At 44.2% G+C, this 14,585-nt stretch overlaps 1 protein-coding gene across 1 annotated transcript in view; it reads right to left on the bottom strand.

Moving 5' to 3' along the window:
* Positions 1 to 14,020, bottom strand: part of LOC121863107 — a 33,435-nt gene extending 19,415 nt beyond the window's left edge. The window contains exons 1-2 of the mRNA XM_042361605.1: positions 13,703 to 14,020; positions 4,055 to 4,157 (exon numbers count right to left, since the gene is read on the bottom strand). Coding sequence (XP_042217539.1) covers positions 4,055 to 4,157; positions 13,703 to 13,949 — 350 coding nt within the window. The 5' untranslated portion in view covers positions 13,950 to 14,020. The remainder of the gene's footprint in view (positions 1 to 4,054; positions 4,158 to 13,702) is intronic.
* Between the last annotated feature and the right edge of the window lie 565 nt (positions 14,021 to 14,585).

Below are 14,585 nucleotides of genomic sequence, written 5' to 3'. Positions count from 1 at the left end.
TATCGTCCCTATAGTCACCATCATCACCATCACCACAACAACTACCATCACCATCATCACAACAACTACCACCACCATCACTCGGTTAGATCAAATACTACTTTTCTCCCCAAGTTCCAATAGATCTATATACCCATCAGGTTCCTCCCCTTCTTAACCTCCCCACACCCCCAACCTACCACATCTCCTCCCCTCTGCCATCCAGCTTCCCCTTTCTCCCCCATGTGACACCCCAACACCACCTCTTACCTCTCCCCTCAAGTCATATCTGGTAAACTCCTCTCTCCTCCCCTCCCCTCCCCTCCATCATTTCCCAAGAGAGACATCCCCCCCCTCTCTCTCTCTCTCTCATTTTTGACAGGTGAGAAAGGGGAAGAGAGGAAAAAAACAAGAACAGAGGAAGATAACAGACTGAAGATAGCTTACAGGTGTGTGTGTGTGTGTGTGTGTGTGTGTGTGTGTGTGTGTGTGTGTGTGTGTGCAGGGTCTTGAGATGTGGAGGAAGCTAGGTGGTTACCCCCCCTCACCTTCCCTCTCTCTCTTCCCACATAATGTCCCTCATTTTTCCTTAACATGCCCCTTCCTCCTTCCCTCCCTTCTTCTCTCCTTCCCTCCCTTCCCTCCTTCCTGCCCTTCAGAATGTCCCTCTTTCATCCTCTCACCATTTCTCTCTTTCCTTTCCCCCCTCTCACCTTTCCCTCCCTCCTTCCCTCCCTTCACAATGTTCCCTCTTCCCTCCAATCACCACCATCTTCACATCGTGGGTCAACATCAGAGGGGACTAAATTTAGCCCCTCGTTATGTGCATTATGCCCGAGGGAGGCTCTTCCATCTGTCGGGGTGAGGCTCCTCCATCTGTCGGGGTGAGACTCTTTAAAGCTGTCGAGGTTAATCTCCTCCATCCCTCGGGGTTAACGAATCAGCTAAATCGATATCAATCATAGCTTTAGCTGTGACGGCATTAAGCGAAACTATCATTCTGTACCTGTGCCACACCTATCACCTCTGTACCAATACTTACAAATACACTCATAGCAACACTTAAACAACACGTAGTAGCATAAAAGTGTAGTGAATCAAACCAAAAAGACACGCATAAGTAAACAAATCCAAAAGTCACATCAAAATATAACAAACTGTGTCATCCTCTCACCACCAGATCCACCTCAACCGTCTAGGGCCAACTGGCTGACTCGCCGCTTATCTAACGGGCTTAAATATTTCCTCTGGGCGTCAACCAGTCTAGATTTCAACTGAGAGCCGTGAAATTATTATAAGCTACGAGCTTATCGTCCCAAAGTGAGCAACAAAGGAAGAGAAACAGTGAGGATTTTATTAATGGTATCTCGCTGCGGTATGTTTATTTCATGTGGCTGGCTCTTGGCCTTCCAGCACTGTTTCATATTTTGCCGCGATTTTGTGATTTTGTAGATAAGTCTCTCTCTCTCTCTCTCTCTCTCTCTCTCTCTCAATAATATTAGCATACAATAAAAAAATTGCTACATAATCAATACAAATGCCCACACAATCTACCTATATATAACAAAGAAGTATGTCTGTTTGTATGTTTGTGTGTGTGTCTGCACCAGAATCTCGGAAACTACTTTACCGATCTGTAGTGATGATGGATGGTGTTATATGTAGTGATGATGGATGGTGTTATATGTAGTGATGATGGATGGTGTTATATGTAGTGATGATGGATGGTGTTATATGTAGTAATGATGGATGGTGTTATATGTAGTGATGATGGATGGTGTTATATGTAGTGATGATGGATGGTGCTATATGTAGTGATGATGGATGGTGTTTTATGTAGTGATGATGGATGGTGTTATATGTAGTGATGGTTGGCCTAAACCTGGTGTTTCCTTGCTTCTCTCATAGACAGTTCTATGTTGGATGCTCCAGAGTGGGAACTGACAAAAATCTGCACATACTTGCTGCTAATGGCAAAACCAAAAATGTGGTCTACCTTCATGCACTACAGTGAGACAATGTGGAGCCTCCCGGAGGGTGGCGTCCTACCATGGCCTCGCGTTTCTGCTAGTCAACAATATTTGCAACATAATCAACAAATACGGCCACAAAATCAATAAAGTATGCAACAAAAAACTCAACAGTCTTCAACAAAACCCGACAACACTGATCTATTGGCAACATCAACAAACACTGCAATGAATTGAAACATAAATTTACAAAAACACCGATAAGCCTTCACCACTAAAAATGCAAACAAGAACTGCAGTAATCTCACTCTTATCTTGCAACAATCTGCAATATTTATCTCAACGTGAAACTGCAATTGACTACGATGTTTACACGAGACACTAAACATCAGCCATGTTTACCTCAATATATTTATCCAATGAGTGTTATTTTCATGTCGTGAGTCATACCTGTGTGAGGTTGATTAAGAATTATTACCTGTCGAGTTTAAATAATATAAGCGTCCCTCCTCCCCCTTCCCACCCACCTCTCCCTTTCTCTCCCTTCCCTCCTCTCCCCCTTTCCCTCCTTACTCTTCCTTCCTTCCTCCCCCTTCCCTTCTCCCCTTCCATCCTTCCCTCCTCAGTGTGTACGAAAGATTAATTAAGTTAGATTAGGTTAGATGAGGTAGAAACTAAAAAAACCCGGTAGTAAAGACGCCCTCGTTAGACAATACCTTTCAAATAATACCTCCTGCTGGTGGCCTCACAGAACGCTTCCTGGAGCACCGTCAGGAGCTCGTAAACGTCTCAAAGATATTCTAACAAACATCTTCCAGGAAACACACTTACCTAAGGACATTACAGGGAGGCGTCCAGCAGGTAGTTAAGTTAGGTTATTGGTGGCGGGAGACTAGATTACAGACAACACTCGCAGGTGATTGGTCAAATAGGGGCTAAGTTCTGGTAGGTACAGTTCTAATGGGCCCCAATTCTAGTACGCTTTAATCCTGATGGGTCCTGGTCCAGATGGGTCGAGTTCTAGTAAACGTCAGTCTTAATGGACCCCAGTTCTAATGGACCCCAGTTATGATGGGGGCATAGTCCTGATGTGGCCCAGTCATATTGAATCACAGTCCTTAATTGGCACCCGTCCTAAAGGGCCCCGCTCCTAATGGCCTGAGTCCAAATGAGCCAAGATCCCTTACGCTTCAATCCTATTAGACCTCAGTTCTAAAAGGTCACAACCTATTCTCATCATTAGGATTGGGGTTAAAATGTAATGTTGTTTAATCTTATTATATCAAGTATTACTTCAAGCTATTACTTCAAGGGTATAGTTCAAGGACGACCTCTCACTATACCCAGTGAAGGCCAGCTTAACAAAACACCATCAGTATATAAGCTTTAATTAATGACAAGCTGACTGTAGGAAGCTTAAATGTTGGTAAGAACAAAAACCTTAAATAATCACCCAACAAGACACTCTATAACGAAACATTTTAAAAGATGTTTATTAATGTTGTTTTTAGTCAACATTCCTGGAGGTTATGTGTGTAAAGGAGGTCACTTAATAGTCGCTAAAGATGACATATTATTGGGTCACTTTCAGATGAATTTAGAAAAGGTCTTCTCATAACATACTAGCATGATAGAACTCCCATCACACTATAGTAATACAGGGAGGGAAGGGGAGCCGAAGGGAGGGAAGGGGAGGGAAGGGGAGGGATCCAGCACCCTCTGACATGCTCAAAATACCACCTGGGTAGTCAAGATCCTTATAGAAATAACTTCCTTCCCTCTCTCCCTCCCTCCTACCTTCCATCCCTCTCACCTTCCTTCCCATGTACCTTTCCTCCCACTTTCCTTCTCTCATACCCTCCCTCCCTCCTTCCATCCTTCCAGCATACCCTCCATCCCACCCTCCTACCTACCTTCCTTCCTTCCCTCCTTCCTTCCCTCCTACCTTCCCTCCTTCCTTCCCTCCTTCCCTCCCTCCTTCCCCGCTGCTCTGGATCTTGGTCAGGTCTCCCTAGTAAAGCCGACATGACAGACACTCATTGCGAGGTGCAGTATATAAAAATACACCAACTTGGACCTCAACAGCAAGGGGCCACTACACTTACTTGGTCTTCGCCTGGCTGGTCTGAGTTGGTCTGGAGTAGTCTTGGAGGGGTCTGGGCTGGTCTGGAGTGCTATGGAGTGATGTTGCAGGTGGTTTTGTGGTCCCTGGAAATAAAAAGAGTGGTCTTGTGGTCTATTGTAGGAGATACGAGCGCGCACGCACACACACACACACACACACAAACTTTTTTAATCACCCTGAAAAGAAAACAATGGCAATAAAACACACTTTCACAATTCATTCGGTTTTTTTCTTATTCAAAGGGAGAAAAAAGCGCCATTACTCGCTGTTTGTGTTTGAAAGCCAAGATAATGCATTAGTAGGCACATTAAATCATTTTCATATTTAATAAAGTCACAAAAAGATTTAATCTCACTAAAACGTTATAATTACAATCCCGTTATTTTATTTGGAATTGTGTTTTAAAAGTCGTAATATCATAATGCACTTTTGTCTGGATATTTTTGTAATGTGACGTCATATAATGCCTGTTATGACGTGAATATGTATGTGTGACGTAACGTGGAATTAATTTAATGTAACTTGCAATTTGTTTTGACGGAATTATTATTTTATTTATCTGTTTATTTATCTAGTTTGTTTTTGTTTTGCATAAGCTGGAATTTTATGTTTTAGCTGGAATTTATTTTGAGTAACTTCGAATGTTTTGATGTAAGCTGAAAAATAATTGGGAGAATAATGAACAAATTACTTCCTTTTTTAAGTGTTAGAAGCGCAACGGGTGAGTGAGGTGACCCCGCGTCGACCCAGCTGAAAAATGGATCTTCGAGCACAAGGGATCGAATCTCACCTCACCTGAGACAATCTCTACAGGTATAAAGACTTCACGTTCCCTAATATAGACAGGTAAAATGCCTCTCCCACCTCATCTGAGACTCTCAATGGAGGTGAGTTAAGGACTATAGCCTCGAGCTGGGAAGGAGGGGAGGGGGTAGGTAAACAAAGAGAGGGAGGGGGAGAGGGAGAGGTAGGTAAACAAACTCTACGTTCTCGGTGGCAGCATGTTAGCCTTGAGGGGTTGTTTACTGTACAGTAGCTACTTCAATCTGAGTCCCGGATGTTTCTGTCTCACCACACACACACACACACACACCTCAAGTATCGAAGGTGTATTACTCAAGCATAATTCCAAGACACCCTGAGGCACTTCATTGTCCTCTTTAACCTGACCAAGTGGCTGACGAAGAGATGGTATTGTGGTGGAGGGAATACCAGAGGATAATAATACCCCTTCAGGTCTTCCCCCTTCATTACCAAGTGGCTAAAACAGGGAAGGAGTCAGGTATCCCCTTGAAGGACAATAAATGATTCCTCTCATGCATCCCCCTCCCCCTGTGACAGCTCCAGTGCCGGATTTAGACCTGTGGAGGCCAATGGGCAGCCTCTTTGTGGAGGCCCATGGGCAGCCTCTTTGTGGAGGCCCCCCTCATTATAACTACCCAAGAGGGTGGGGTCGCGAGTGAAGCAAGCCTAAACATCTGGGAGTTCCGGGGGGCGCTGTAAGCCCCCCCCTCCCCCCCCCCGGGGAAAATTTTGAAATTTGAACACTTCTTTGGAGAATTTTGAAGCCATATGCAGTTATATTGAGGAAATTAGAACATTGAGAACTTTTTAATTAACTGTATATTTATTGATAGTGTACAAATTCCCAACACACACACACACACACACAAAAGTGAGACATGACTGGAGTCATTCAAGTCGACCAGCCCTGATATAGCTACTACCGCACATGTCAAAAATTTTCAAGAGACTTCACAGAAAAGAATATATTATTAGTTATTACAGAGAGATGATTCTTTGCATTATTCATGAATTTCAAGGAGTAGCTAGCCTAATTTCTATCACGCTTCTTGCTGAACATAGTTTTACGTGTTGGAATAGATAAACATGAATTTTAAAGAATGAAAATAAAAATAATCAAATAAATAAACAAATAAATTAAATATTATAATATGTGGAGGCCCCCAGATTGTGGAGGCCCCTGGGCAGCTCTACACACCAAGTCATTATTTCTCCATATACTATAATGTCAGTTGTCAGATGTCTATTTATAACATAACTAAATAAAAAAAGTATCCATTTATTATTATGATTTATTCACTTTATTCACGTGTTATGAATTACGAAACATTAAGACTATTTATTCAACAAATATGGTGTTAGGTTTCGAAATTCGGTCTATTTTTAAGAGAACATTTGAGACACTCGTTCTCTCTCATCTCTCCCTCGCGTGACGTCATCATCCACCTGGGTAAATGAGAAGATGCTTTTTGTAGTAACTCTTCTGAACAGCACACACGCACGCACACACATACACACACACGCACACACACACACACACACGTCTTCCTTCACCCTCACAGCAAGCAAACACACAATGGTGACCTGAGTAGCCCCTTGAGGTGTGTTCAGGGCTAATTTTAGACCCCTGAGGAAAACCACTGTATTAGACTCATCAAAGGGCTGATAGTGAGAGGTAAGGGGAGGAAGCAAGGGGTGAGGTAAGGGGGTTAAGGGGGGGGGGGTGAAAATTCCTACTATCGTAAAATAAGGTTCGTTTCATTACCTTTTGAGGGTGTCCCGTATGATGATGATGATGATGATGATGATGATGATGATGATGATGATGATAATGACACACCTCCATAACATGACCAATAGATCTAGGAACACACAACAAACGTCACTATACCCCTGTAGTAACGACTTGGTCACCTACAACACCTGCAATTAACAGTCAACACCTGTCATCACCACAGGTAAACTACACCACACACAGGTACTATCACCACAACAAGCTTACCTCACACTATTGCGTCCTGGGTTCACCGTTTGCGTCAGATTTGAGAAGAATGATGTCCAAAGGTGACGCAACTAACAAGGTAAATATTCTCCATAGTATCACAGTCTTCCCTTCAACACGTATATAATTAGCCAGTGGTAACAGAGATTCCCCTCATTATAGTAGTTGATTAGTTGGATGAACAGCATTTCGGGTATAACTGGTAATTCTAGTGAAATATATATATATATATTTGTCTGCCTTTATGTATGTATGTATGTACAGTATGCTCATAATCAATAAAAAGACGTACTTAAATTTAATACATATAAAATACACAGTCTCTCTCTCTCTCTCTCTCTATCTCTCTCTCTCTCGTAAACAACCTCGACCCTTTACACAAGAACAACCATTTTAGCGAGGAAATTGTGGACTCATTAGAGACACGACACCTGACACCTGCCACAATGGTCTCTATGACACTTACACACAGACTCTAATTTAGTGTGTCATGCTCAACGTACTGGAGTGACACTTTGGTTAGGTTATTGTCGCGCGCGTGTGTGTGTGTGTGTGTGTGGACAAGCAATAGCAATAGCAGTTATCAACCACAGCAATAGCCACACTAATAACCACGGCAATAGCCACACCAATAAATACCTGGTCCATCACAGGTGTTCCTCGTTGCCAAGTAAACCCGACCCTTGTGCCTCCTCCTACACCAGGGAAGGATTTATACTGCATCACATCCCTCCCACCCCTCTCTTCCCATTCTCTTCTTCCATTCCTTCCCTTCCTCTCTCTTCTCATCCCTACCTCCCTCCTTCCCCCCTCCCTTCTCTTTCCCTTTCCTCCTTTCTCCCTCCCTCCCAATGTCGTTCTCCTCCCCCTTCTGTCCCTCCCTTTCTCCATCTTCCTCTCTTCCCACCCGTTCCTTCCATCTCTCCCTCTCCCTCTCCTCACTCCTCACCTCACAGCCGACCTGCAAGTTGCAACCTAAAGACAACACAAGCTCCTGCATAGCAACCTGTGCCCCCCCCCACCCTTCCAGACTAATATCTTTACTGTGTTGGGCTAACGTTGTGCGCAGGGCAACGAGGTGGGATGTTGCGTTCTGGCTGGAACGTTGTCTGGAGGTTTTTTTTTAGCCTTGAATAATTGAACCCGTGTGTGTGTGTGTGTGTGTGTGTGTGTATGCCGTGGAAACAAGATAACGAAGGTTTTTTTGTGAGTTCCTGCTTCGAGTTACAAATCTGAATGGGTAGTACCGTGGCATAGTGGAAACGAGATGGATCGTGTTCTGAGAGGTCCTTGGTTCGAAGATATTTAGTGTTTCCAATGAATTCTGACCTACAGGTGTTATGTAGAGATGGAACTAACTGTGTTGTGGGTTCCTGAGTTCTCGTAGCTGTAAGTTTACTCTGTAGAAATTCAAACGGTGTATAAATGTATTTGAAACTCTGCTCCAATATCTGTAGGAATCGGAAACTGCCTTAAATAAATCAGAAGTTAACATCGTAAATCGGACACCACACTCTGTAAATCGGAAACTAACATCGTAAATCGGACACCACACTCTGTAAATCGGAAGCTAACATCGTAAATCGGACACCACACTCTGTAAATCGGAAGCTAACATCGTAATTCGGACACCACACTCTGTAAATCGGAAACTAACATCGTAAATCCGACACCACACTCTGTAAATCGGAAACTAACATCGTAAATCCGACACCACTCTGTAAATCGGAAGCTAACATCGTAAATCGGACACCTACACTTGTAAATCGAAGCCAATATCAACGGACACCACACTTGTAAATCGGAAGTTAACATCAAATCGGACACCACACTTGCAAATCTAAAACCAACATCGTAAAACGGACACCACACTCTGTAAATCGGAAACATCGTAAAACGGGTCACCACACTCTGTAAATCGGAAATAACATCGTAAAACGGACACCACACTTGTAAATCGGGACACCACACTCTGTAAATCGGAAGCTAACATCGTAATTCGGACACCACACTCTGTAAATCGGAAACTAACATCGTAAATCCGACACCACACTCTGTAAATCGGAAACTAACATCGTAAATCCGACACCACTCTGTAAATCGGAAGCTAACATCGTAAATCGGACACCACACTCTGTAAATCGGAAGCTAACATCGTAAATCGGACACCACACTCTGTAAATCGGAAGCTAACATCGTAAAACGGACACCACACTCTGTAAATCGGAAGCTAACATCGTAAAACGGACACCACACTCTGTAAATCGGAAACTAACATCGTAAATCGGACACCACTCTGTAAATCGGAAGCTAACATCGTAAAACGGACACCACACTCTGTAAATCGGAAACTAACATCGTAAATCGGACACCACACTCTGTAAATCGGAAATTGCTCAGCCATACACAGACTAAACAGCATGATACACACACTCAAATTTCAGATCAAAATTTTAGCTGCGGATTTCAACTCAGGAAATACCTTAACACGAGGCACCGATTTTCAGATTTCTCAAGTTTATAATCCATCCCGAACTGATGCTAAGTGAATTATATCTATTTGAGACTCGGTATAATTTTCATTCAATTTTGGGAGTAATTTTGGTGTTTTGGGTTAAGTCAGCCATTGAAATATGTTCTTATGCTTATAGTTAAGAAGAAATTTCACGGCGAGAAGTTCTGTGAAGGTCAAACTTAATGGATAAGTTCTGAGGAAAATCTTACGTTCATAAATCACTGAAATTTCAAACGTTCGTCAAATTCATTTCCTCGTGTTTGAACTTGGGTATTTTCAGAGCTTTATACCTAAACTTTATTACGTTCGAATTGATAGATTAATGAAAGGTTTCGAATAACCAATTTGTTATACTTGCTATGAGGAATTTTTCAAACCTTCTTACCATAAATTTCACTTGTAAGAATTTATAGATTTTTAAAACATCGGACGTTCACTTTACAATATTTTAATTTACGAATTCTTAATCCTTGATAAATTCACTTCCTCCCATAAAATAAAATGGCGTCAAAACTCTCTCAAGACTCAACCAAGACCCCCCAAAAATATATATATATTCTAAAAAAAAAAATTAAAATACTGAAGCCAATAAAAATACAAATTAAAAACCTCTAAAAGATTGTTTCCTTGTTGTTGTGAGCCGTCGGGGTCTAATCACCTGTAATTGGGTGATTAATGGGCCAATTATCCACCAATTATGCCCCCCTCATTACCTGCCAATTATTTGATCACTCGCATTGTTATTTCACTGCATTGGAATAATTCGTGTATCGGCTGTTCCTTATGTGATAATTAGTGATGTTCCTTATGTGATAATTAGTGATGTTCCTTATGTGATAATTAGTGATGTTCCTTATGTGATAATTAGTGATGTTCCTTATGTGATAATTAGTGATGTTCCTTATGTGATAATTAGTGATGTTCCTTATGTGATAATTAGTGATGTTCCTTATGTGATAATTAATGATGTTCCTTATGTGATAATTAGTGATGTTCCTTATGTGATAATTAGTGATGTTCCTTATGTGATAATTAGTGATGTTCCTTATGTGATAATTAATTAGTGATGTTCCTTATGTGATAATTAGTGATGTTCCTTATGTGATAATTAGTGATGTTCCTTATGTGATAGTGATTAGTGATGTTCCTTATGTGATAATTAATGGTGTTCCTTATGTGATAATTAGTGATGTTCCTTATGTGATAATTAGTGATGTTCCTTATGTGATAATTAGTGATGTTCCTTATGTGATAATTAATGGTGTTCCTTATGTGATAATCCACTTCCTGGTACTGGTAGCAGATGATAGTGGTAGTGATGGTGGTTGCCGTGGTGGTGGTTGAGGATGCTGGTGGTGGTGGTTGTTATCTTGGTGATGATAAAGGATGGTGGTAGTAGTGGTTGAAGGAGGAGGAAGAGAAAAGGAAATACAGAAAGGAAGGAAGGAGAGATGAAGGAAGGAAGGAAGGAAGCAGAGAACAGGAAGAGAGAGAGAGAGAGGAGACGGGAAGGAAGGAAGGAAGGTGCAGGTGGTGGGGGGGGGAAGCGGGGGGATGCTAAGATCGATAGTGACGTCACGCCCGTCATATTGACCTCACACATCCCGTTCCAGCCAATCACATTCGTTCACACATTCTGATCCGACCAATCCCGACCCTTCTCTTATTTCTCTTTATATTTACCTTATTTATTGGATCTTTTTTTACTGTTTTAATAATAATAATAATAATAATAATAATAATAATAATAATAATAACTTACAAAATAAAATTATTAATAAAACAAATAAAAACTTACAAAAAATAAATATAAAAATAAAATATTTTATCCTTTTTTATGAATACAAAGAACGTAAGCATGGAGGAGCGGGCCTATTGGTTCATAATGGGCAGTCCCGTTTACACCCTACCCCTATCGCTCATATATCCACCCAACCTTATATTTGAAGCTACCCAGCGTATTAGAGTTAATGATGATATTTGGTAACTTGTTCCACTCATCCACAACTCTGTTACCAAACCAGTGTTGACCTATTTCAGGCCTAAATCTAAATTTGTCTAATTTAAAACCATTGTTACGAGTTCGCTCCTGGTTGGATAGTTTGAGTACCTTTGTAATGTCCCCTTTGTTGGAGATGGTGAGGATGATGATGATGAACACACACACACACACACAGACACACACACACACACACAGACACACACACACACACACACACACACACACACACACGCCGTTTAGGTTGTCATCCCTTGCTCAGGCTGTTGACGTCATCGGGTCGGGAACACGTGCCGCTGGGCTTTGCCAGGTAGTGGTAGTGATTGCTGTGATTGTGAAGGTTGGGATGGTGGTTATTGTGGGAGGGCTGGCGATGGTGGTAGTGATTATAGGGTGTTGTGTGTGTGTAGTGTGGTGGTGGCTGGTGGGGTAGTGGGGTGGGTGGGTGGGTGGTAGTAAATGGTGGTGGCTGGTGGGGTGGTAGTGTGGTGGCAGGGGTGGGTAGGTGTGGTGGTGGCTGGTGGGGTGGTAGGTGGTGGTGGCTGGTGGGTGGTAGGGTGGTGGTGGTTGTGTGGTAGTAAGTGTGGTGGGCAGGTGGGTAGGTGTGGTGGTAGTTGTGGGTAGGCGGTGTGGCAGGGGTGGTGGGTAAGTGGTGGTGGCTGGTGGGTAGTAAGTGGTGGTGGAGCAGGTGGTGGTTGGTGGGTAGGAGCAGGTGGTAGTGCGGTGGTGGCTGGTGGGTGGCAGTAAGTGGTGGTGGCTGGTAAGTAGTAAGTGGTGGTGGTTGGTGGGTGGCAGGGGTGGTGGTGGTTGGTGGGGTGGTGTGTGTGTGGTGGCTGGTGGGGTGGTGTAGTAAGTGGTGTGGCAGGTGGGTAGTAAGTGTGGTGGTGTGTTGTGTGGTAGCAAGTGGTGGTGGCAGGTGGTGGCTGGTGGGGTGGTAGGGGTGGTGGTGGTTGGTGGGGTGGTGTGTGGCGGTGGTGGTTGGTGGGGTGGTAGTAGTGACAGGTTAGTGGGATGGTAGTAAGTGTGGTGGCTGGTGGGGGTGGTAGTAAGTGGTGGTGGTTGGTGGGGTGGTAGTAAGTGGTGGTGGCTGGTGTGGGTAGTAAGTGGTGGTGGTTGGTGGGGTGATAGTAAGTGGTGGTGGTTGGTGGGGCGGTAGTAAGTGGTGGTGGTTGGTGGGGTGGTAGTAAGTGGTGGGGTTGGTAGTGGTACTGATTTTAGGTTAGGTTAAGTTAGGTTAGGTCCGGCAGGCAACATAGTCAGGATTATCCCTTAATGTTACTAATAAACCCGCCATTACGACCGGCCATTATCCTGTTCAACACCAGGATGTAAACAAAGCCACAGGATGTAAACAAAGCCACAGGATGTAAACACATACACATAGAAGAACACATACATACACGCGCAACACACACATAGATGAACACATACATGTACACCTACATACACACACGCCCACTTACACACATGTACACCTACATGCACACACATGCAAGCCCACACACATCCGCACTCCCTCTCTTTCCACATTCATTTTTTCCTGCTTCCCCTCCCCTCCCCCTCTCATTTCCTCCCTCCTCTCTCCTCCTCCCCTTGTGACCTTTGGCCGGGCGGGTGACCTTGAATTTGGCTGACTGGCTAAAAAGGGCGCCACCATCCCCCCCAACCACCGTCACTACCACCACCACCACTACTACCCACACCGTCCCACGCCACTACCATCACTACAACTTAACCTAACCTATTTAAAAGCAGTGTGACCATTTGTGTGTGTGTGTGTGTGTGTGTGTGTGTGTGAGGAAGGTCAAGAGATATTTTTTATTTGCTCCCGAGGGGGTTAGTTTATTGGGCACCCCCTTGTCATCCTGTGCAAAGGTGAAGCGCAAAAGCGTTTACAGCGCCCATCTGGGAAGCATGCGTAGTTCATGCTTGCCTTCATGACTCGTGCATTAAGGGCGTAAAAGCCTAAGGGGTCATGGGTTTTGTCAGCAAGTTACATAAAGTGACAGAATGATGAGTGTGTGGGGGGAAATTCTCGGTACAATTCATCTGTTTATGGCAAAGTGTGGCAGGTCCCTAGTGCCGGGCCTAGGAGGAGGGGTATCTGGTCAGGGAGGGAAGAGGTGTTGGTAACAGTGTCATCAGTGGTTTGTGGGTAAGAAAGTCAGGAGTTACCCCGGGAGTTTGGGTAGGGCCCCTGGGAGCAGAGACTGGGGTGTCGGGCATTGAGGTCCTCACAAGGAGGGTGGGGGTGGAGGTGATATGTTGTGGTGGGACAGGTACAGTAGAGGTGGAGGGAGGGGCATACCTTTTAGTGTGATTGTGATGGCGTGTACGTCGGTAGTGTCGGCTTTAAGGGGGACATCGAGAGGTTGGTAGGGGACGTCCTTCTTGGCGTAGATACGTAGTCCACGTGCATGTTCTCTTGGTGATCCATTGATGCGGAGAACTGGAGTGGATGGGCCCCAGATGCCGGCATGCCGGTGGGGGACGGGGAGCCGGGGGTGGTGTCCTCGGGTCCAATAGGGGCTCTGGTGGAGACAGCTCAGAGACATGAGCAGGCGCGGCTTGCTGTGGGTGGACAGAATGAGGCTCCACGTGTCGTGGTGATGGGGCGGGACGTGGCACGGGGGCAGCAGGGCACACCGGGGCAGGCCCGGTAGGTGCCACGCCAGCAGTGATGCCAGGAGGCGGTGGAGTAGGCCGTGAGCATGAGAGGCACACAGGGGAGAGAGTTCGCCGAGTCATGGAACACAATCAAGGGCCACGTTAGGTCACGCTCAGTCAAATCGTCTCGTGTTGGTTCATAATATTTTTGTTGTTGTTGTCTGTCAGGTCACGAGATCTTCACTATAAGCTTCTTAGCCTTTGACCTTTAACCATGACTTGAAAGTATGACCTCTTGGGCAAATTAAAGGTTACCAGAAGATTAGACACCTCAGTTTATTTCATCTGATGACTTAGATACCCTAACGATACCTGGTGAGGTGAGGTGAAGTGAAGTTGGGGTGAGGTGAAGTGAAGTTGGTGTGATGTGAAGTGAAGTGAAGTTGGTGTAATGTGAGATGAGGTGAGGTGCGTGTCAACATCAAAAAGATCAAAGCTTATTTATCTATCCTGCTTCCGGCCGTGTCAGTTCCCGCCAAGCGACAAGAAAGAGTTGGGAGGGAGGGAGGTGGGTGTCATTGCTA

Source organism: Homarus americanus, unplaced genomic scaffold (assembly GCF_018991925.1).
Source record: "Homarus americanus isolate GMGI-L3 unplaced genomic scaffold, GMGI_Hamer_2.0 scaffold54679, whole genome shotgun sequence".
NCBI lineage: Eukaryota > Metazoa > Arthropoda > Malacostraca > Decapoda > Nephropidae > Homarus > Homarus americanus.
Note: the sequence above shows the minus strand (reverse complement) of the source record. Positions and strands in the feature narration are given on the sequence as shown.